Source organism: Stenella coeruleoalba (genome assembly GCF_951394435.1).
Source record: "Stenella coeruleoalba genome assembly, chromosome: 1".
Taxonomy (NCBI): domain Eukaryota; kingdom Metazoa; phylum Chordata; class Mammalia; order Artiodactyla; family Delphinidae; genus Stenella; species Stenella coeruleoalba.
This window is the reverse complement of record NC_137169.1, coordinates 100,857,945-100,883,695: the sequence shown is the minus strand read 5'-3', so window position 1 is coordinate 100,883,695 and position 25,751 is coordinate 100,857,945. Positions and strand designations below refer to the sequence as shown.

Sequence of the window (25,751 nt, the reverse complement as noted above, 5' to 3'; positions counted from 1 at the left end):
CAGAGCTGCCTTGGGTGGCCCTCACGTGTCCATTTGTAGGAACTGCAGCCTCCAAGTTAACTTCTGTTTTCAAAGGACCTGGGATAGGCAGGTGCATAATAATAATGGCTATTGCAGGCATCAGCCTGGCAATATGGGTTCTCTTGACATTTCAGCTACTCCCAGGACAGGAAGGAGGCTTCTGAGGATGGAGAGAGTCCATGGGGCCAGTTTAGAGCTAGGGAACATCTAGAGTACAAGTCCTCCTTTTTCCTTGTCCCTGTTGAATTCACCTTCATGTAGTGAGTCAAATTCATTAAAACCCACTGAACGCCCACCTATCAAGGGCATTCATAACATTGATTTTATTAATAAAAATGAGAGATAATTATTAGCACTTGCTTTGTGCTAGATACACTTCAAAATGTCTGTTAACTCATTTTTTTCTATTTATAATTATCACCATTTTACACACCAGAAAACTGAGCCACAGAGAGGTTATTCAGAACCTGAATGGCAGAGCAAGGACTCCAAACTTAGTCAGCCAAACAAACGCCATACTTTTAATACACACATCATATCACCTGTGGTAGGTAGGCCTGAAGAATTAGTTTTGACTTAATTAAACATGATAATCTAAAAAACTATATTTGCGATTTAGCTAATAAACAGATTGTACAAAAATCTCAGATACTATTAAAAGAGCTAGAAAACTTTTTTTTTCACATCTTTATTGGAGTATAATTGCTTTAAAATGTCATGTTAGTTTCTGCTGTACAACAAAGTGAATCAACTATATGTATACATATATCCCCATATTCCCTCCCTCGTGAGCCTCCTTCCTACACCTCCTATCCCACCCCTCTAGGTCATCACAAAACATCAAGTTGATCTCCCTGTGCTATGCAGCTGCTTCCCACTAGCCATCCATTTTACATTTGGTAGTGTATATATGTCAATGTTACTCTCTCACTTCATCCCAGCTTCCCCTTCCCCCATTGTGTCCCCAAGTCCGTTTTCTACGTCTGCATCTTTATTCCTGCCCTGCCACTAGGTTCATCAGTACCTTTCTTTAGATTCCATATATATGCATTAGCATACGGTATTTGTTTTTCTCTTTCTGACTTACTTCACTCTGTATGACAGACTCTAGGTCCATCCACCTCACTAAAAATAACTCAATTTCATTCCATTTTATGGCTGAGTAATATTCCATTGTATATATGTGCATATCTTCTTTATCCATTCATGTGTTGATGGACATTTAGGTTGCTTCCATGTCCTGGCTATTGTAAATAGTGCTGCAGTGCACATTGGGATGCATGTATCTTTTGGAATTATGGTTTTCTCCGGGTATATGCCCAGGAGTGGGATTGCTGGGTCATATGGTAGTTCTATTTTTAGTTTTTTAAGGAACCTCCATACTGCTTTCCATAGTGGCTGTATCAATTTACATCCCCACCAGCAGTACAGGAGGGTTCCCCTTTCTCCACACCCTCTCCAGCATTTATTGTTTCTAGATTTTTTGATAACGGCCATTCTGACTGGTGTGAGGTGATACCTCATGGTAGATTTGATTTGCATTTCTCTAGTGATTAGTGATGTTGAGCATCTTTTCATGTGTTTGTTGGCAATCTGTATGTCTTCTTTGGAGAAATGTCTATTTAGGTCTGCCCATTTTTGGATTGAGTTGTTTGTTTTTTTGATATTGAGCTGCAAGAGCTGCTTGTATATTTGGAGATTAATCCTTTCTCAGTTGCTTCATTTGCAACTATTTTCTCCCATTCTGAGGGTTGTCTTTTTGTCTTGTTTATGGTTTCCTTTGCTGTGCAGAAGCTTTGAAGTTTCATTAGGTCGCATTTGTTTATTCTTGTTTTTATTTCCATTACTCTAGGAGGTGGGTAAAAAAGGATCTTGCTGTGATTTATGTCAAAGAGTGTTCTGCCTATGTTTTCCTCTAAGAGTTTTATAGTGTCCGGCCTTACATTTAGGTCTTTAATCCATTTTGAGTTTATTTTTGTGTATGATGTTAGGAGGTGTTATAATTTCATTCTTTTACATGTAGCTGTCCAGTTTCCCCAGCACCACTTAATTGAGGAGGCTGTCTTTTCTCCATTGTATATTCTTGCCTCTTTTGTCAAAGAAAAAGTGACCATATGTGCATGGGTTTATCTCCGGGCTTTCTATCCTGTTCCATTGATCTATATTTCTGTTTTTGTACCAGTACCATACTGTCTTGATTACTATATCTTTGTAGTATAGTCTGAAGTCAGGGAGCCTGATTCCTCCATCTCCATTTCTCTTTCTCAAGATTGCTTTGGCTATTCAAGGTCTTTTGTGTTTCCATACAAATTATAAAATTTCTTGTTCTAGTTCTGTGAAAAATGCCATTGGTAATTTGATAAGGATTTCATTGAATCTGTAAATTGCTTCGGGTAATATAGTCATTTTCACAATGTTGATTCTTCCAATCCAAGAACAGAGTATATCTCTCCATCTGTTTGTATTGTCTTTGATTTCTTTCATCAGTGTCCTACAGTTTTCTACAGGTCTTTTGCCTCCTTAGGTAGGTTTATGCCTAGGTATTTTATTCTTTTTGTTGCAATGGTAAATGGGAGTGTTTCCTTAATTTCTCTTTCTGATTTTTCATTGTTAGTGTATAGGAATGCAAGAGATTTCTGTTCATTAATTTTGTATCCTGCTGCTTTGCTGAATTCATTGCTTAGCTCTATTAGTTTTCTGGTGGCATCTTTAGGATTTTCTATGTATAGTATCATGTCATCTGCAAACAGTGACAGTTTTACTTCTTCTTTTCCAATTTGGATCCCTTTTATTTCTTTTTCTTCTCTGATTGCAGTGGCTAAAACTTCCAAAAGTATGTTGAATAAGAGTGGTGAGAGTCTTCTTCCTGATCTTACAGGAAATGCTTTCAGTTAGTCACCATTGAGAATGATGTTGGCTGCAGGTTTGTCATATATGGCTTTTATTATGTTGAGGTAGGTTCCCTCTATACCCACTTTCTGGAGAGTTTTTATCATAAATGGGTGTTAAAATTTGTCAAAAGCTTTTTCTGCCTCTATTGAGATTATCATATGGTTTTTATCCTTCAATTTGTTAATATGTGAGCTAGAAAACTTTTAATGTAATAGTTGTTAACTTAGTGTACGTTGAGAGAGGATTTGGCACTATGAACAATATTGTTGACAAAAAGGAATTTTCTACCTATTGAGACTAGGTCATCCAATGACTGTCAATTTACTGGGAAAATCATTTTAAAAAATGGATGCATTTTCCTTTGACAAATCATAGTTCAGACATGGGCTTCTTTTAACTACAGACATCCTCATCAAGCAAATAACACAGCAATTATTTTTAAATTAAAAATAATTTGGAAATTATTAGAATAATTAGAGGATCTGCACTACAGGCTTATCACTTTGGGTTTTTTAAGGTTTTGTTTGTTTGTTTGTTTGCTTCTTGGCCGCACTGTGCAGCATGTGGGATCTTATTAGTTCCCCGACCATGGATTGAACCTGTGCCCCCTGCAGTGGAAGCATGGAGTCTTAAACCACTGGATCACCAGGGAAGTCTGGGAATGTCTATTAAAATTTTAAATATACATCTCCATAGGCCCATGAATTCCAAGTTAATAATTTATTCTATAGAAATAAAAGCACTAACATTAGCATTGTTCATAGTGCATAAAACTGGAAACAAAGAGAAATCCCATTACATCAGTTAAGATAGAGCAGATTATGCCAACAATAACAAACAACCCCAAACTCACAGGGGCTTAACACCACAAAGTCTTATTACTTATTCACACTACATGACCATGATGTGCTTAATCAGAGAACTTTATTCCATGTAATTTTCACTCACAGCCCTAGGATGACAGAGGTTTCATCATTTGTAACATCACAAATTGCTGCAGCAGGAGGAAGAGTGTAATAGAGGGTCTCATGTTATTAACCAAATACTCTGGCATGGAAGTAATTAACGTACATCACTTCTATCTAAAATCGATTGGCCAGAACTTATCATATAGCCTTACCGAAGTGAGAGGGGAAGTATAATTTTCTCATGTGTCTGGAAGGAGAGAAGAACTGGATACAGCTGATCATAAAAGTCTCTACCATACTCTAGTAGATAAATAGCTGAATTATGGTACATTCATAAAATGTCACACAGCAATTTAAAAGAATGAATTGGAAGTATACCATGTTTTAGAGAGATCTCCATGAGATAATGAACGAGTAAAGCAAGAATCCAAAAAGTATATATTATCTCATTTTTGTAAACTAACCATGATCGGAGAACCCTGTATGTATCACGCATATGTAAAAATATAAGTAAATACATTATATCTATATCTATCTGTCATGGAGAAAAATAGGGTTCTTGCCAAGGGTTACTACCTAGGAGAGGAGGATTTGGTGGAGGGGGACCCTGATATATGTAGACAGGGGAAGAGAGAGGGTGAAAAAGAAAGCAAAAGGAAAAAATTAGGGCACTAAGAATTTGTATGATTATATTTATGCATTGATGTAAGTTATGTATATGAATATAGAAACTAAGTCATTTTTAATCTTTTCCTTATAATTTTGATTGCTTTTATAGGCCTCAAAACACTGACCTGTTGAAATTAAATGAACTTTTCACTTGCCCCCAGCTCTAAACTCTATGATTTCATAATTTAAATAAGTCTTATCTGTCTCTATTTGTCATTTCCTATTTCTAACCCACAGTTGACCTGCTACTGATTAAAGTTCTTGATGTACTACTACAGCCTGTGGACTATTAATTATACTGAGTTATACTGAATTCAGGTTGCCTGAAATTATGAATAATTTATTTCTAACCTTTATATCAACCGAAGCAACTTGCTCTTTGACGTCATTAATTTACATTTACATGAAGCAGGAGACATTTTATTACTGCTAAAGTGATAAAGTTATGGATATTTTTCGTAGGACAGGGATTAGGTCTAATCTAAAAGTCTATAACTTAAACTATCAGTCTAAGAAATTTTCCCGTCTCTCATCTGGACTATTTTAATATCTTCAATAACCTCACCTGTTCTGATTTACATCTAATGATCTTTCTAAAACAAAAGTCTTTTTCAAGTGAAAGGATGGATGATAAAGTTGGGAAACCATATACTTTATATCCTTTTGTAAAGTTTTAATTTTAAAATACCATATTTTAAGTAATAAAGTCTTATTTTCCTTGCTTAAACTCTATTCCATTTTCCATACCAAAAAAGTACAAGCTTTGCAACATAATATACAACATTCTATATGAAGAGACCATGGTCTGGTTCTACTAATTATTCTTCATTTCAACCTTTATTTTGCTATTTCTTCTGCTTTGATTTCCTCTTATCCTTCTTATACACCTGTAGAATTCCTATTTATGTTCAAAATCCATCTCTTCCTGAAGGCCTTCTCTGAAGTCGACATGAAATTATCATTTATGTCTCTGTATATTTCATACTTGTATACTGTTGAATTACTTATAAGTGACTCATTTGTTTACACATTTATATTTGCTACTAGACTGCAAGTCGTTGAGAGTATCATTTATCATATTGATACCCCCAAATCCAACTATTTATTCTATACTTTCAGGTATTGCCACTCAGAATGATACGATACAGAATATTCCTTTCTTGAATCACTTTGTTCTCTAGGCTTCCATGATCCTTTACACTTCACTTGTCTCCCTTATTAGTGTTTACAGCAACCCCTCTATTGCTTGACAATGTTTCAGTATCCCAAGCCTCAATACTAACTCCTTTCCCTTCTGTAACTACACACTCACTACCTGTAAAGAGAGTGCATTCAATCCTGTGCTTTAAACGGCATGTTTATGCCAATGATTAGTAAATACTGACCCTTCTGGAAAGCTCCAGATTCATTTGTCCAATGACCTTCTCAACATCTCCACTTAGATATCTAAGCTATCTCAAATATTACATAGCCCAAAACAGAACTTGAAAACCCAACCTTACACATTTTCTTTCTTTCACCTCATCCTTACCTCCAGCCAATCTGTCAGTAGTCAGCACATCTGTTTGGTTCCACTATCAAAATATATCCAAAATATAACCCCTGAGCCCCACACCCTTGCTCAGTCTAGTGTGGCTAACATATGCTCTTTTTACAGCCCAAATTTGGCTGAGGCTCCCTCAGCCCATGCTTCTGCTGAAGCGTATGTCCTGTAGACACACTGAAGTACTCATTTTTGCTTCAGACAAAGCTTACAAATCATTCAGTTAAGATCCAGAACCTGCAACCTATTTCTAAAAAACAGTAATTCATGTAAAAGCAAAGCTACCATAGGCTATAATGACTCACCAAGTGAAAATTCCTATGGGGCTATGATCCAGAACAGGACCACCAAAGCCACATCAGAGTTTCAATATTAGTATGTTATTTAGCTCCCCCAAATTCCACTCTATTTTTTAAACCTTTTTTAAAAAATTAGTTTATTTTATTTATTTTTGGCTCTGTTGGGTCTTTGTTGCTGTGCGCAGACTTTCTCTATTTGCGGCGAGCGGGGGCTACTCTTTGCGGTGCACAGGCTTCTCGTTGCGGTGGCTTCTCTTGTTGCAGAGCACGGGCTCTAGGCACGCAGGCTTTAGTAGTTATGGCTCGCGGGCTCTAGAGCGCAGGCTCAGGAGTTGTGGCACATGGGCTTTGTTGCTCCGCGGCATGTGGGATCTTCCCGGACCAGGGCTCGAACCCGTGTCCCCTGCATTGGCAGGTGGATTCTTAACCACTGCGCCGCCAGAGAAGCCCCAAATTCTAATCTATTTTTTTCTCAAAGTATCCAGCCTATTTAATCAAATTACTGGGATTTGATAACGCTCTACTGAATTTATCCCCTCATTAGAGGAGCTTTCATCTGCAGGGCAAAGCCTGCTCTATAAAACATACAGCATGGAGCAGATCACATGCCTCCTGCAAGAAGCTTCAAGATGAAAAGAGTAGAGAAGGCTGGGTCCCCTATGCCCAATTTTCCTAAACTCATGGATCATACTGTCACTCCTTCAAAGAGTGACTAAAGGGCAGGAAATATTTCCTAACAACCTAAAACTGGGTTATGACAAAAAGCTTCTTCTTATAATAATATCTAAACTGCACTCAGTTTAAATTAATATGCTTAAAAAAGGTATTAATCATTATGTAATTAGCCTATACAATTTTCATAATAATTAAATTATAAATTTTCCAATTGTTCATTAATGCTAGTTAAAATTATTTTTATGATTTTTTTGTGAAGTTTTTTTTTTTTTTTTTTTTTGATGAGGTTACCACAAATGAGTGCACTGATCCCTAAACTTAGAATGATAATTATTTTTCTTACTCTGGTGTTTTTCAGGAGTTGCCTCAAAGTAAAAACAATAGCATTAGTCTTAAGTTTTATTCTGGATTTGGTTGTCAAAACTGACTCTCCAAATCTCAAAACAGAAGACACAAATATAGGCTACTATAACAATATAGGAAATTTTAGGAAATTTTATGGAAATTTTATGTTTTTCTAATTTCCAATATTTGATCTTATTTTTATTTTTTAAATTAATTTTTATTGGAGTATAGTTGCTTTACAATGTTGTATTAATTTCTGATCTTATTTTTAAATCATGTATTAAACATTTTGATTCTGAAGTCTTACTATAAGAATCATCAGTATGGTATATGTAACTTTTTCTTAAATATATATTAAATATTTATTTAATCAATTCAACAAATACTGAGTACCTACAATGGGTCAGGCATTGTTCTAAGTACTCAGGATGCATCAATAAACAAAGCAGACAAAAATCCCTGTCTTTGTGAAGTTTACATTCTAGTGAGTGAAGACAATGAATAATAAACATACTAAGTGAGGTATATAGTGTGTTAGAAGATTATATGTGCCATGGGGAGAAAAAGAGTAGTGTAAGGGGAATCAGAAGTACTGGAGAGAGGGGAAAGTTTCCGAGAAAGAAGCATGCCCAGCATGCTCAAAAACAGCAAGAAGCAATCTTTCAAAACTTAAGAGCCTAACTCATCTTTTTAAATTAAAAGCAAGGAAGAACAATATTTGAAAATTTAAAGAGTGCAAACTAATTGTGACAGACTGGCTAGTTGTTGACCTGACCCCCTTCCCTGATCTCCTGAGACATAACTAGAAATGGATCACAGTCTGTCTTGAAATTAGGTGTGGCCATGTGATTTGGTTCCAGAAAGTAGAATGTGGGTGGAAGTGATGTACATCTATTTCAGACCTGGGTCATTAAAAACTTCCCACATGGATCCTCCATGGTATTTCCCCTTTTGCAACAACCTTGGAAGCAAGTTGTTGAAGATGGCAGACCTAGAAGCTGGAAGGAGCCAGCGTTCCTAAATAACCACCTGGAGAAATGCTGCTTACTAAATAGTAGCATTTAAGTGAGAAGTTGATGATTAGCCAGAGAAGCTAGTGTTAACTAATATACAAGTCTTGTTTTATTTTAAAATGTTTGAAAATATATAGTAGCTTCAAATGTGAAATATCATGTCATCAAGACTAATAATCCTCCAAAGAAAATACTTGCTCAGGAGACTAATTATAAAGTTCCAATTAAAGTTTCTAGATCAAAAGCTAGAAATCCTAAGACTATATCCAGTTTTCAGAGTACAGTTACAGGCACACAAATTGAAGGAGGAACATAATTTCCATAATGTTATATAGCATTTCCATTTTTTCCTGGGTAGTCTTTCCTACAAACACATTTCCCCACCATAAGGAAATTAAAATTCTACTATACCAAAATTGTTATAGACAACTATAAGACTATTTTTATCCATTTGCCAATTGTTTTTATAAAGTTCATTCACTCCCTTACTTTATTAGATGAGTCTTTCATACCTACTCTTCTCTTCACAACTTGCAACACTTTCCCCTCCACCTTCATTCTCAGTGGATGATCTTAATTCTCACTTCACTTAAGAAAATTGAAGCTATGAAACCAGAAGTTCTGCAAACTCCCATCCACCATCGTGTTGTGATATATATGTTTCCTTTTCCCTTGTTACTATGGTAGAATTGTCTATTCTCCTAGTTAAGGCCCAGCACTTTAATATTCCACCAGATTCCATTCCTCTTGCCTATTATAGGACATTCTACTTAAAAAAAAAAATCTTCTTTCTCTTCGGCATCATCATTTCCCATCATCCTGAATCTTTCCTTAATTATTTAAACTTGCTATTAATTCTTACATCTTTTAAAAAAGAATCTTCTCTTGACCCACTTCCGTTTCAAGTAGCTATTTCATTTATCTTCTTCCCTTTTAAGGTATAACTTCTTAGTTTTCTTACTCTTAATGAAGATAGCTGTCTCCACTTTTTTCCTTCCATTCTTTCCTTAACCACCCCCTCCAATTGAACTCCACTTCACTGAAACTGCCATTGTTAAGATCACCAAAGTCCTCCCCATTAATAACACATTAATCAATTTTATCTCTGAGCAGTATTTAACACAATTTATCACTCCCTTCTTCTTTGAAATACCTTCTTGCTAGACTTCAGTATTACCCTTGCTAAATCTTTTATGGTTCCTTCTCATCTCTGATCTCTTCTCTTTTCTAGGTACAGTCACTCTCATAATTGTACATGTTCTCAACCACTCTGATAGCTTTAAATATGCTGTTGACTCCCAAATTTATATCACTCTCCTGGATCTGTCTAAGCCTACTTACCATCTCTGGATGTCTAATATACATTTTAGACCAAATATGTCCAAAATTACATTGCTCAGGCCAAAAATATTGACATTATCCTTGGCCTTTTCTTTTTTTTTTTTTTATCACATCCCACATCTAATCTTAAAAATAGATCCAGAAGTTGACCTCTTTACTCCTCTACTGCTCTCAGCTTTGTTCACACCACTACCATCTCTCATATGTATTATTAAAATAACCTGTTTTCCTGTTTTAACCTTTTGTCCTCTTTTCAAAATCTGTTCTCAATATAGCAGTCAGAAAGATCCTTATTTTAAAACATGAGTCAGATCACAGTTTTCTTTGCTCAGAAATATCTGCTAATTTCACATCTTATTCAGAGTAAAAGCCAAAGTTCTTACAGTAGCCTATAAGCATTACATAATCTGCCCACCCAAACTCCCTATCCTGTTAAATACCAGGCCTTTTCTCCTTATACTCTTCTTTTGTTCATTATCCTCTACCCACACTGGCCTCCTTGCTGTTTCCCAGATACACTAAGCACACCTCCACCTCTGGGCCTTTATACTTTTTGTTCCTTTTATCAGGAATGTTCTCCTCAAGATAGCCACAGGCTTACTAGTTATTCATCAGATCTTCAAATGTCATTGCACTGAGGGCCACTCTACATAAAATTTCAACCCTCTTCAATACTCCCTAATACTCTTACCTGTTTTATTTCTCCTTAGCAATTATCATTAACTAATATACTATGTGTTTTGCTTATATAGTTTATTTATTGTCTATTTTCCCCATTAAAATGTAAGCTCTAGAAGAAGAGAGGGCTTATTTTTGTTTCATTCATTCTTATATCCCCAGTATCTAGAACTGTGCTTAATTCTTAGCAGATATTCAATAAATATTTGCCGAATAAATGTTGAATAAATGAAGTATTTTAGGTAGTCATACTGGTGGAGGCTTTTTTCCCACAACTTAAAGCCATTTGTCAATTTTATAAATAGATAAATCAAAGCTGCTTCAGAACCGTGAAACTTAAATGCCCTCAAGATTTTAAAAATAAATAATATTAGCAAAATTATAATAATTAGCTGTTCAGATGACCTCACAGAATCAATGAGAAGTATTTGCATCTAAAATACTTTAATAGTAAAGAATAAATAGTAAATCTCAGTGTTCCTAGTGTTCAACGGACAACTTTACAGGTGTGAAAACTTAGCCAAAACAGCTTTCACGAATACAAGAAAAGGTAAAACCAAAATATAATCATCTAATTATCTGAATAGAATTACAAGTTTTTAAGTAACATGTGGTTATCTCCCATTTAGGCCAAAATATTAAAATATAAAGAAACAAATTATTTATGAAAATATCAAAAAAGTCTCAATTTCAGAAAATGTTTGGCTCTGTAGAAAATAAGAATAAAAAAATTAACTATAAATTTGCTGTTATTTAGGCTCCTTAATCACACTGATTTTCTGAAATTAAACAAATAGCTTTCCTGCTTCCTTTAGTTTTTGTTTCCTATCCATTTTAGCAATTATAGCCCAAGGGTCCTCCTGCATTTTCCTCATAGCTCCAAGATTCCGCGTACATCCAGTGGTTGTTAGAGATGAAGGAGTCTGAATAGGAAATAAATAAAATCATAATATGTTTAACTAAAAAAAAAAAAAAAAGAATTAAATCCAGCTTTTGAAATTTGCTTTCTGAAATAAAATTTTAAAACTACCTTTTTTGGTGTTCTGACACAAAATTGAGAAATTGGTGGATTCTTCTTCTTGTATAGTTTTTTCAATGTCTCTTCCTCTGAAACCATGCTCTTAAAGAGAAATATAAAAATACAATTTGGAGGCTGTCACCATTAATATTATATTATTAAATTTTTGTCTACATCCCACATATGAGAAGGAGATGGAGGAGTACAAGGAGGGAGAATAAAAGAGGAGAGAGGGGAAAGGAAAAAAATAAAAAAGACTGAAGAAAGAAGACAATGACAAAATAAATCTTCAATCTGTCAAACAAGGACCTAGATTTTGATTCTATTAACTATATACCTAAAAGGTTATGTGGAATACAAGATGTGTATGAATAGTGTTTTTCTACTGATTTCTATTTCTGTTTCAGAGTCTTCATACTATGACTTTCCCCACCCCTTCTCCCAACCTACTTATTTAAATACACTTAGGCCTTATAATAAGCATTCATAATCCTATAAAAATTATAAATGTTGTCAATTATCAATTTATGAATATTTTCCCAAATAATAATAGCTAACACTTATTCAGTATTTCTTTATGTCAGGTACTACTTTAAGCACTTTGCATATTTTAATTAGTTTTAATCCTCACAACATTTTTATGACACACAAATACTATTATTATCCCCATTTTAAAGGTGAAGAACTGAGACACACAAATATTAAGTAACTTGCCCAAGACTATACAGCTAGTAAGAGGTGGAGCCAGGATTCAAATCCAGGTAGGCTGGCTCCAGAATCCATTTCCTTAATGAATATGCTACATAAATTTAGTCAGGTAAGCAATCAGTTCACATTATCTTTTCCTGCTCATTAAAGTCACACTTAACACAAATTTCAGAAGCTTCATGGATGAAAATATTCAGCCATTTTCATGAATTCTAAGATTTCAGCAGAATTCACTTAGTGACAAAGAGCTGACCTTTCAGATACACTCAAATCAGTATGCACCAACTGACCAACTTAGAAAAGATAAATTATCTTAAAAATCATATCATAAACTATCATTAAAATTTTGCTTACTGTATGGTAACTGTATGTTCACTAATGGCTGCCTATATAAAAAGAATAAATTAACCTAATTTAAAACAACAAAAACTTGTCTGTCCTTATAACTCTGTTGCATTCATCTTTTATGTGCTTATTGGGCACTTGTATATCTCCTTTGGAGAAATGTCTGGTCAAGTCCTTTGCCCATTTTTCAACTGGCTTGTTTTTTGTCATTGAGTTACGGGAGTTCCTTATGTATTCTGGATATTAATCTCTTGTCAGATATATGATTTGCAAATATTTTCTCCCAATCTTTAACCTTTTCACTTTCTTAATAGAGTCCTTTGATGCATTTAAGTCCTTAATTTTGATGAAGTCCAATTTACCTATTTTTTTCTCTTTTTTGCCTGTGCTTTGGTGTCATGATATCCATGAAGTCCTTGCCATTCAATGTCATGAAGATTTTCCCAATGTTCTTCTAAGAGTTTCATAGTTTTAGTCCTTACGATTAGGTCTTTGATTCATTCTGAGTCAGTTTTTGTATATGGTGTAAGGTAAGAGTCCAACTTCATTTTCTTGCATGCGGACATCCAGTTTTCCTAGTACCATTTGTTGAAAAAACTGTCCTTTCCCCACTGAATGATCTTGGCACTCTTGTCAAAACTCAACTGATTATATATGTGAAGATTTATTTCTGGGCTCTGTTTTTTATTACATCGGTGTATATATTTGTCTTTATGCCGGTACTATACTATTTCAATTACTAGCTTTGTAATAAGTTTCAAAGTCAAGAACTGTGAGTCCTCCAATGTTGTCTTTCTTTTTCAAGATTGCTTTAGCTATCTGGGGCCCCTTGCAAATCTGTATAAATGTATCGAATTTTCCATTTCTGCCAAAAAAGCTGTTGGAAATTTAATAGGGAACATGTTAAATATGTACACTGCTTTTGGTAGTATTGACATCTTAACAATGTTAAGTCTTCCTATCCATGAACACAGAATTATTTTTCTTTATTTTTAAGTCTTTCAGCAATGTTTTGTAATTTTCAGTGTATGAGTATTTTACTTTCTTGGCTAGATTTGTTCTTAAGTATTTAATTCTTTTTAATGGTATAGTAAATAAAATTGTTTTCTTAATTTCCTTTTTGGATTATTCATTGTTGGTGTATAGAAACATAACTGATTTTCATATGTTGATCTTATACCTTTCAACATTGCTGAATTTATCTATTAGGTCTAGAAGCTTTCTTGTTTAGGCTTTGTGATTTTCCATGTATAGATATGATCATGTCACCTGCAAATTAGAGGCAGTTTTACCTCTTTTTTACATTTGCATGCCTTTTGTTTTTTGTATTTGTCTAATAGTTAAAAGCCATGGCTAGAACTTCCAGTACAATGCTGACTAACATTGGTGAAAGTGGGCATCCTTGTCTTATTCTTAATCTTAGGGGGAAAGCTTTCAGTCTTTCACCATTGAGTATGATGTTAGCTTTGGTTTTCATTCATACCCTTTATCATGTTGAGGAATTTTCCCTCTGTCCTAGCTTTATGAATTTTTATAATGTCAATTGAGACGATCATTTGCAATATTTTTTCCTTTGTTCTATTAATGTGGTGTATTATATTGATTTTCTTATATTGAACCACTCTGGCATTTCTTGGATAAGTCTCATTGGTCATGGTAAATGATCCATTTACTATGCTGCTGGATTTGATTTGCTAATATTTTGTTGAGGATTTTTGCATCTACGTTCAGAAAGAATAATGGTCTACAATTTTCCTTTCTTGTGATGTCTTCATCTGGCTTTGGTATCAAGGTAATGCTGGCCTTATTGAATGAGTTACAAAGTGTTCTCCCTTCAATTTTCTGGAAGACTTTGAGAAGGATTGGTGTTAAGTCTTTAAATATTTGGTAGAATCCATCGATAAAGCTATCTGGTCGAGGACTTTTCTTTTTTGGGAGTTTTGGATTACTAGCTCAGCTCTGATAAGGTTTTCTGTTTCTTCTTGAGCAGATTTAAGTAATTTGTGTATTTCAAGAAGTTTTTCTATTTGTATATTTCTTCTAGGTTATCTAATTTGTTGGCATGTAATTATTCACAGTATTATCTATCTCTAAAATGTTGGTAATAACATCTCCAATTATATTTCTGACTTTAGGTATTTGCTTTTGTCAGTCTAGCTAAAGGTTTGTCAATTTAATTGATCTTTTCAAAGAAACAAATTTTGGCTTCATTGATTTTCTGCTGTTTCCTTTTCTCTAATTTGTTTATCTCCACTCTAACCTTATTATTTCCTTCCTCTGTCAGCTTTGGGTTTAGTTTGATCTTCTTTTTCTAGTTCCTTAAGGTATAAAGTTAGTTTATTGATTTCTTTCTTTTTCAATGTAGAAATTTACAGCTATTACATTTCCCTTAGAGCACTGTTTTTTCTGTCTTATGTAAGTTTTGGTGTATTGTGTTTTTCATTTTCATACATCTCTAAGTCAAATTTCCCTTGTGATTTCTTCTCTGATCCATTGGTTGGTTAGAAGTGTGTTAATTTCCACAAGTTTGTGAATTTTCTAATTTTCCTTCTCTTATTGATTTCTAACTTCATCTCTTTGCATTAGCTTTACTTCATATATTTTAAGGGTTTGTTATTAGATGTGTAAATGATTAAAACTCTCATAACTTCCCACTGTATTGAATCTTTTATTAATATATAATGTCCTTATTTGTTTCTTGTACTTTTTGATTTAAAGTCTATTTTGTCAGATATTAGTATAGCCATCCCACCTCCTTTTTGGTTACTATTTGCACATCTTTTTCCATCCTTTCACATTTAACCAATTTAAAGCTAACATGAGTCTCTTTTTGTTTACTAGAGTGTATAATCTGTTTACATTTAAGTAACTACTGATAAGGAGAGACTAACTTTTGCCTTTTTTGATATTCATTTTCTATATGCTTTATACGTGTTTTGTTTGTTTGTTTTTGGTCACTCATTTCCTCCATTACTCTCTTCTTTTGTGTTTAGGTGACTTTTTTGGTAGTAAAATGTTTTGATTCCCTTCCCATTTTCTTTTGTGTGTATTCTATAGATCATTTTTGTGTTTACCATGGGGATTACATTTAATGACCAAATATTATAGTAACCTAATTTGAATTTATACCAACTTCACTTCAATAGCCTACACAAACTGCTCTTATACAGCTCCATTCTCCTTCTGTTACTGATGTCAAAAATTACATCTTTATATATTGTGTGACCAACAACATAGGTTAATTAAGCATTTGTCTTTTAAATTATGTAGAGGATAAAAAGTGAAGTTAGAAACCAAAATTACAATCATTTCAGCTTTTATAATTTCCAATGTATTTAACTTTATCAGAGATCTTTTCTTTGTCTAGCATACTTTCATTTCAACCTGAAAAACTCCCTTCAGCATTTCTTGAAGAGAAGGTCTAGTGACAACTCCCTCAGCTTTTGTTTATCTGGGAATGTCTTAATTTCACTACATTTTTGAAGGACAGTTTTGCTAGATAGCAAATGCTTAGCTGACAATGTTTGTCTTTCAGCACTTTGAATATGTAAACCTACTGACTTCTGGTTCCAAGCTTTCTAATGAGAAATCAGCTGATAATCTTATTGAGGGTAACATATATGATGAGTTGATTCTCTCTTGCTGCTTTCAAGATTCTGTCTTTTGAATTAACTTATGTTTATCAGGTGGGGAAGGATGGAGGGAAGGGATAGTTAGGGAGTTTCCTATTGACATGTACATACTGCTATACTTAAAAAGGATAACCAACAAGAACCTACTGTATAGCACAGGGGAACAAATATATTATGTATTAAAAAAAAGATTCTCTCTGTCTTTCAACAGTTTGATTATAATGTGTTTTGATGTGAGTCTATTTGAATCTATCCACTTAGAATTCATTGAGGTTCTTGGATTTGTAGATTCATTTACTTCATCAAAATCTGAAAAGTTTTCAGCCATTTCTTCAAACATTCTTTCTTCCCCTTTCTCTCTTCTCTTTCTGGGACTCCCACAATTCATATATTGATTTTTTGATGGTGTCCCACAAGTTTCTGAGGCTCTGTTCACTTTTCTTCATTCCTTTTTTTCTGTGCTTATACTCAATAGTTTATTGTCCTATCTTCAAGTTTACCAATTCTTTCTTTTGCTTACTTATATCTGCTTTTGAATCCCTCTAATACACTTTTCATTTCAATTACTGTACTGTCAATTCCAAGATTTCTTCTTGGTTCCTTTTATAATTTCTATCTCTTTATTGCTATTCTCATTTTATTCATACATTTTTCTGTTTTTGTCTGTCTTCCTTTAGCTCTTTGAACATCTTTAAGATGGTTGTTTTTAAAGTCTTTGTCTAGTAAGTCCAATATCTGAGCTTCCTCTGGACATTTTCTGTTGATTTGTTTTGTTCCTTTGATAGGCTATACTTCCCTTTTCTTCATATGCCTTGTGATTTTGTTGTTGTTGTTGTTGAAAACTAGCCACTTTAATCTTATAATTTGATACATCTGCAAATCAGATTCTTCCCCTTCCCCAGGGTTTACTGTTTATTTATTTAGATTTGTTTTGCTTTTTGTTTTACTATTAAAAGTGTCTCTGTGCATTGGATAAGCCTGTGGTGAAAATTTGAGATCTTCCTGTTTTTTTTTCTGAGCCTGTGTCCTTCCCTGGGCATGGCTTTCTAAATGCCCTGTAAATGTGATTGATTTTGAATGTTCTAATGCTTGAACATCTGGCTCTCCAAAGAGGGAAAAAAAGAGAGAGATAAAAGTGCAGTTTGTTCTTCTGGAAGACAAATCTTCTGGAAGACACTTCAGCCAGTGAGGTTCGAAACAATGGCAGCCAGACTCTGTACCTGTACCTCAGTGATCAGAATCAGCAGTCAGAACACTGAACCTTGATCTTCGGAGGACAAGGTCCTTATTGTTCACCCTGGTTCCATCAAGACATAAGCATGGCCCTACCACATGGTTATAGGTTGAGTGATAGGTAGCCATTACCACTTTTAAGGCTGAAATTGACCAAAATTAACCATAACTTACTAGCCAAGTTTCCCTCTGGAAGTTGCAAGCATTCAAATAGTCTTTAGAGTTCCAAAATAAATTACTTCAGACAGTTTCTACCAGTACCATTGTTGTCTAGGTGGAGAAATGGGTTCCTGGCACTTCCTACTCCACTATCTTCTCTAAGGTCATTCTAGACAATACATTTTTAAATCTTACTTTTTATAATAATTTGAATGTTCACCAAAATTTAAATGTAACAGCTAAGAAAATTACAAAAATAACTAACTTCAAGTGATAATTATAACAAATAAAGCCCACTATGAAATATCTTTAGACTAGTTTAAACTGTAAAAAATAAAATAAAAATAAATAAAATACTGTAGTATGTTACTGTGTTACAAAGTTGTGATGCTCCTTTTAAAAATGAAATGAAATCATGAATCATTCTGAATCTCAGATAAGCTAAGAAACTAGCCTAAATTCACACTACTAGAAAAACAGTATGAATTCTAGTCCTGGAATATCTAATTCCATAGCTCATGCTCTTTCTAATAATTCTCATTACATTCTTTTAATATCTGGACTTCAGTTTGAACTGGCAGTTATTATGTACAATGACATACATAGGCTATGGAGCTAGACTGTTGGTGTTCAAATTTTGGCTCCATGCCTTACTAGTTATGTGACCTTAGGCAATGTAACAGTGTGACTCAGTTTCCTCATCTGTAAAATGAGAATAACAACCCTGTCTCTCCTTCTAAAGCATGAGATTGTTTCAAGAAATAACTGAAGTAATCTGTGTAAAGTCTTTACAATAGTGCCTGGTTCACATTTTAATCATTAAAATGCTAATCATTATCTACAAAACAAAGAGATACTAGAGTAGGGATTTTCTATAAGTTAACTTCAATAATTACAATTTTAAGACTTCAGCTACTCATTATTCCAGAACAAATGAAAGTAGAGGATCCCAAAACAGTATAAAAGCTTGAAGGATCTCATAGCTATGAGTTGGAATAATGAAACAAATGACTTTAGCTGGAATTTTGTAATTAAGAATCTTTGGTAAATTGCTCCATTTCGTGTAATAAGGTTTATCTGATTTTAAATCAAATGAGTATAAGTTTAATTATTCTCAATAAATCATTATTATGCCTTAAGAAAATACTGATACGTGTTAATATACTCGTAGTAGGGAGTAATTGATGATACAAACTGCTAGGGGAACTATCCTCCTTAAACATGTCATCTTTAACACATTAACCCATTAAGAATCATAGAAATGTAATAGTTTTCAACCAATACCTTGATATAAATTTCAACCAATAAGTGGTATAAAATAAAAGAACATGTATAATATGCAAAATCAAGAGGGGTCTTGAATAACAAATTTGGCTGCAGCAAGATTAAAGATATTCACCTAGCCTTTCTTTAAAAAAAAAAAAAGGAAAAGAAATAACACTCTTCTGGAAAACAAGAGGGTTAGTCCTCTCATATGACAACTATGTTATATCAAGTATTTCAAAATGTCATTGTTTTCTGAAGTTTATGGCGATTTTTTTAACCCTAATTTCTTTAAAATGCTGCAAAAGTAGAGGGTTCTGTGTTATAGTAGAGTTCTACTTTTTTTCAGTATTGCAATATAGATACTATGCATATATATTATACATATACATCAAGAAATAATATAGAAATATAATAATGTAAACAAATAATAAATGCTGATTATTTGTAATAAGTTTACCAAAAGATCAGTAGTTTCTGAACTATCTGAATTAATATCAAAATCGAAGACCATTTTTCTCTTTTTACTACTTTCTTCAGTGGGTACATTCTTGTTTTCTCTTTGCTGAATTTTTAGTTTCGTTGGTGTCTTCACAGTATATGCCTATTCAAAAAGAAAAACAATACGTTATCCCATCAAATAAAACATATATTACTAATAAACGCAAGTTGAGGTTTTAGCAATCAATAATAACTCTCCATTATTATTCACATGTATATGAAGTAGAAATTTTGGATAAGAATTTAATTCAGAAGTTTTTGAAAAAAATCATGGGGGAGAGAGAAGGAGAAAGAGAGGGAGGGGCAGAGAAAGAGAGAGAAAAGAGGCACTCCAGCTTCAGCAGTCAACAATCTTAAGAGAGACTTTAATTTTTCTAACAATGATTAAGGCCCAAGACCTGAAATCTTTTCTCACTCCATAGAAATACTTACTGATTTATTTGACAAAAAGTTTGCTTATGTTTTGTTGACACAGTAATTCCATTAGTCAATGTTTAGTATTCCATATTACCCTGTAATATGTAAGTTTTATAATTTTTAAAAAGTATCTTTAAAAAGTAAGGGCACTGATATCAGCAAAAATGGCAGAATAAGGAGCTCCAAAAATATGCTCTTCCACAAAGCAACAAAAATGCTGGTAAAGGTGGTCAGAATCAGCTTGTTTAGAACTATGGAAATTAACAAAAAGCTTGCAACAACCTGGAGAGTTTTTTGTTGTTGTTAATGGCTGAACTTCTGTAAGAAGAGCAAAATTAGCAGTATCTTAACTTTTCCTCATCTCATCCCCTGCTCTCTAGCTCTGTGGTACCCTTAAAAAGAAACAGCCCACATTCCTGGTCCAGCCTGGCAGCCACTGGACACAGCAAAACAGAACTCTTTCAAAGTTTTATTCCCAAAAAGTTGTCATTATTTGACCTGCCTAGTGGTTCTCTGGATGATTTCATTTACAGGACTGTTGGTATTTGATCCAACTCAGAGCTCACTCAGTTAAAAAAAAAAAAAACTTTCTCCTTGATGTGTGTAGGGTAGGGAATAATATTTGTCAAAAACAATTAAAGACAAGTGTTTTAACTTTGCAGCTCCCTGAGGCAATGATTAACAGTTGGGTGAATGAAAGACTAACCAAAAACCTTAAAAGGACAGCTAGGAAATAAGATGTCCATAAGGGGCTTTGAAAAACTCTGAAATATTCCTGGAAGTACAGAAAGCCATGCTCACAGACAGGGCTGTAAGCACAGGAAAGACATGAGAAGGCCCTAAGCTCTTACCTGTGGCTCATCTTGAAGGTCTGCAAAAGCAGAAACTGAAGGCTAAGGCAGAGTTTTCTACTGTCTGGCTGAGTGTTGAAAGCATGCCTTAACATTAACTTAATAGTCCTTTGGCAAAGATTGTGAAATTTATTGATCCAGGTATTTAAGGAAATCTCTATTAAAACATTAGCTGAACATTAAGCTAACCAGTAGAGACTTTAGTGGCACTCAAAGAATACAAACTTTACAGAATTAATTTAGAAAAATCACTAAACAAACAATAAAAACTATGACAAGCAGAAACAACAAACCTTGAGGAGAAGGGAGAATCTGATTTCCAGATTTGTCACTTACATTATTTTTAATGTTCAGATTTCAAGAGAAAATTATAAGCTGTGCAAATAAGAAATAATGGCCCATACATTTGTGAGGAAGCAATCAACAGAAACTATCCCTAAGGAAACCTAGTTATTGGACTTCCTAGACAAAGACTTTAAACCAACTATTTTAAACATGTTCAAAGTGAACATATTATAGTAATCTTATAGTCTTATTATAGTAAGAGATAAGAAAAACCATGTCCAAAGAACTAAAGGAAAGTATAAAGACAACGTCAAACCAAATGGAACATCAATAGATGGATAGAAATTATTTTTAAAAGCACCAAATAGAAATTCTGGAGTTGAAAAGTACAATAACTGAAATGAAAAATCACTAAAGAGGCTCAACCTCAGATTTGAGCAGGTAGAGGAAAGAATCCATGAACCTGAAGATAGTTCAACTGATATTATCCAATCTGAGTGACAGAAAGAAGAAAAAAGAAAAATGAAAAGAGCCTCAGAGACTTGTGGGGCACCATCAACCATACCAACATACACATAATGGGAATGAGAGTGGAGGGAATTCCCTGGTGGTCCAATGGTTAGGACTCTGTGCTTCCAGTGCAAGTGGCCTGGGTTCAATCCCTGGTTGGGGAACTAACATCCTGCAAGCCACATGGCACAGCCCCCCAAAAAATAAATATAAAAATAAACAAAGAATGAGAGCAGAGAGAGAAAGGGCAGAAATAATATTTGAAAAAATGACTGAAAACCTCCCAAATTTGATGTAAACATTAATCTATACATCCAAGAGGCTCAACAAGCTCCAAGGAAGATAAAATCAAAGAGATCCACACCTAGACACATCATAACTAAAATGTCAAAAAACAAGGAGAAACTTGAAAGTAGCAAGAGACAAGGGACTCACCATATACAAGGTATCTTCAATAATATTAATGGCTGGTTTCTCATGAGAAACCAGGGAGTCCATAAAAGGTTGACATATCCAAATGCTAAAAGGAACCATTAGCAAATAATTCTATATCCAGCAAAACTGTCCTTCAAAAATGAAGGAAAAATTAAGATATTCCTAGATAAACAAAAATTGAGAGAATTTGTCACAAGCAGACCTTCCCCACAAGAAATACTAAAGGCAGTCCTTCACGCTGAAATGAAAGAACACAAGACTCAAATTCATATGAAGAAATAAAGAGCACCAGAAAAGGACACTGCATAGGTAATCATAAAAGATAGTATAAATATATTTTTGTTTGTAACTCTGTTTTTCCTATCTGATTTTAGACACAGATATATAAAGCAATAATACTGTATCGATGGGCTTAAAATGTATAAATATGTGACTTATGTGACAATGATAGCACAAAAGAGAAAGAGGGAACAAAGATATATTGGGGCAAAGTTTTTATATACCATTGAAATTACACTGACATTAATTCAAACTAAATTTAAGTTAAGGTGTTAACTGTACTTTTCAGCTAATCACTAAGAAAATTTATTCCAAAAGTATAGTAAAAACCAAAAGGATTAAAGTGGTATACTAGGTAATACCTATTTATCACAAAACAAGACAGTAATGGAAAGGTACAGGAATAAAAAGACATAAGACATATAGAAAACAAAGAACAAAATGGTGGACCTAAGTTCTACATTATTAGTAATTACATTAAATGTAAGTCGATTAAACATTCCAATCAAAATGCAGAGATTGTCCGAATGAATGATGGAAAAAATCATGATCCAACTATATGATGTCCACAAAAGACACAATTTAGATTCCATAACATGAATAGGTTGGCAGTAAAAGGGTGATAAAAGATATACCATGCAAATAGTAAACAAAAAGAGCTAATATCAGATAAAATATACTTAAAAAAAAGATTAGTAGTGACAAAAGGAACATTTTATAAAGGTAAAAGAATCAATCCATCAAGAAAAGATAATTGGTATGAAGTATACATGCAGCTAACAATATAGCCCCCAACACATGAACCAAAAACTGGGAAAATTAGATTATTCAACAGTAATAGTAGGAGACTTCCATACCCCCACTTTCAATAATGAAAAGAACAACCAGACATAAGATCAGCAAGGAAATATAATACTTGAACAACACTATAAACCAGCTAGATGGATACTTAGCAGAATCACAAATTTGGAAATACAATGCATTCCTAAATAACCAATGGGTCAAAAAATAAATCACAAGGGAAATTAGAAAGTACTTTGAGATAATGAAAAGGAAAATACAACAGACTTATGGGATACAGTGAAATCAGTGCTTAGAGAGAATTTTATAGCTATAAATGTCTACATTAAAAATTATGATGAAGACATGACAATTAAATACAGTATGGTACCCTGAGTTGGATCCTGGAAGAGAAAGAGGACATTAACGGAAAAACTGTGAAATCCAAATCAAGTCTGAAGTCTAGTTAATAGTAATGTACCAATGAATGATTCTTAGTTTTGACAAATGTACATGGTAATGTAAGATGTTAACAATGGTGAAAACTGTGTGAGGAATATAAAGGGATTCTCTGTATTATGTTTGTAACTTTTCCATAGATCTAAAATTAATTGCAAAATAAAACTTCATATGAAATAAAAAGGTCACCACACCACCAGAATAGCCAAAATAAAAAGATGAAAAATACCATGTGGTGACAAGGATGCGCAGCAATCAGAACTCTCATTCACTGGTAGCCAGAATGTACAATAATTTGGTACAATAAATTGGTACAATAGTTTTTTTAAAAACATGATTGGCAGTGTGATACAATAAGAAATATATATATATATATTTGGTCTTTGTCCTTGGTTCCTGACACAACTTCTAAAACCCTTGTAATTTTCTGAGTGACAGGGTTGACAGGAGGCATCTTTTGGTATAATATTTGGTCTTTGTCCCCAGTGATGTTGATAGGAGAGTTCTTTGTTATTCATAATGAGCTCCTTTCAACTTACCTGAGTTTATGCTAATGAAATAACTGGTGGTAGGGGGTGCTTCAGGATGATAGCTTCAGGATGGTGGCTGGTTGCCAGGAAGACCAAGGCATGATTAGAAGTTTGGAACCTTTCACCCCACCCCCTGAACTCCTAGGAGGGGAGATGGGTTAAAGACTGAGTTAATCACCAATGGCCGATGATTTAACAAATCATGCCATGTAATGAAACCTCCATAAAACCCCTAAACAATGAGGTTCAGAGAGCTTCCAGGTTGGTAGACACATGGAGGTGTTGGGAGGGTAGCACTCCCGGAGAGGCATGGAAGCTTCTGTGCCCCTTTCCCCATACCTTGTGCCCTATGCATTTTTTCTATTTGGCTGTTCCCAAATTGTGTCCTTTATAAATACTGTTAATAGCAAGTAAAGTAATTTCCTGAGTTCTGTGGGTCATTCTAGCAAATTATTAAACCTGAGAAGGGGGTTGTGGGAACCGTCAATTTATAGCCAGTTGGTCAGTAGTACAAGTGGCAAGCCAGGACGGTGTCTAAAATGGAAGCCTTGTGGGACTGAGCCCTTAACTTGTGGGGTCTACATTAACTACATTAACTACAGTGTCAGAAGTGAATCAAATTGCAGGACGCCTAGTTGATGTCTGGAGAACTGGAGAATTGGCTGGTGTGGGAAAAGATACACATACATTTTGTATCAGAGTAAAAACAGCTCAGGCTGTATCTGTTAACATGGAATGTATTATGCATAACCCTGTAACCCAGCAATTTCACTTCTATGGACATAGCCAACCAAGATGCGTACATGTCAAGCAATACATTTTTATAGCAATGCTATTCATAAAAGTCCACTCTGGAAGCTAACCAAATGTCCATTAACATTACAAGGGATAAATAAGCTGTGGTACAGTCACACCATGAAATACCAAATAAAAATAAAGCAACTTCAAGCAACAATGTGGATGAATCTCATAAACATAATGTTAAGTGGAAAATGTCAAAACAAAAAGAATATGATTCTAATTATAGAAAATGCAAAAACAGGTACATCTAATACTAGAATTTGGGACAGCAGTTGGACTTGGAGGAAGGGCTAGTGACTGGAAGGGGAAACAATCAACTATTCTGAAGTGATAGTAATAGTCTCTTTTAATCTGAGTGCTAGTAATAAGGTTAAGTTTGGTTTGTAAAGATTCATCAAGTTGTATAATTATGATCTGTGCATTTTCTTGCATATATTTCAATAAAAATCTTTTTTAACTAAGGTCATTCTTCAACAGAGATCATTTCATAATTTGAATAACAGAATAGTAAATACAACAAAATAATTTTATATAAAAGGCTTGCTAAAAAAGAAACTATTCTTTTTTTAAAAATACGATAAAAATAAAATAAAAACAATATATCTTTTTTTAAAAAGCCTCGCTAAGCTATGTACTTTACTAATTTTCATAAATTCCACGAGGTGCATAATATTGTATATATAACAGGATATGAGTGTAACTCTTTCTTTTGCTCTGGAATTGTCAACTAAAGCACAAAGCTGGGGGAAAGTGCCAGTAACACATACTCTAAAGAAAGCTACCTATAATTAAGGCCAGCTCCTTCTCTAAGGCTTATGAAAAGGTGGTAGAACAGGCCCAACAATCACCAAATACCTCTCTTATTCCCAGTTATTTTAAGGAAACTGGGAGGTTAAAGCACAAAATTTCCACTTAGGGGGTAAAGACAGGTTGAAATACTCTGCCCCGCGACTCCCAAGACAAGTGAGGATATAACTTTAAAAAGCAGCCTTATAAGAAGGGGATATTGGCATCTCATTCCCTAAGTGGATATAAACCTAAGCAGAAAATTTGTTTATCTGTCTTTGTGTCTCCCTGAGCAAAGTAAAAAGAAATTAGAGAGAGATAGATGGCAGAGAGCGGGAAAGGGGGAGTCAGAAGTAGAGCATTATGCACCACCAT

The 25,751-nt window shown here is 34.1% G+C and overlaps 1 protein-coding gene across 2 annotated transcripts in view; it reads right to left on the bottom strand.

Moving 5' to 3' along the window:
- Nucleotides 1-10,860: 10,860 nt before the first annotated feature.
- Nucleotides 10,861-25,751, bottom strand: part of SYCP1 (synaptonemal complex protein 1) — a 160,434-nt gene continuing 145,543 nt past the window's right edge. For both annotated transcript variants that reach the window (XM_079902544.1, XM_079902545.1), the window contains exons 31-33: nucleotides 19,203-19,346; nucleotides 11,415-11,504; nucleotides 10,861-11,307 (exon numbers count right to left, since the gene is read on the bottom strand). In XM_079902544.1, coding sequence (XP_079758670.1) covers nucleotides 11,170-11,307; nucleotides 11,415-11,504; nucleotides 19,203-19,346 — 372 coding nt within the window. In that variant the 3' untranslated portion in view covers nucleotides 10,861-11,169. The remainder of the gene's footprint in view (nucleotides 11,308-11,414; nucleotides 11,505-19,202; nucleotides 19,347-25,751) is intronic.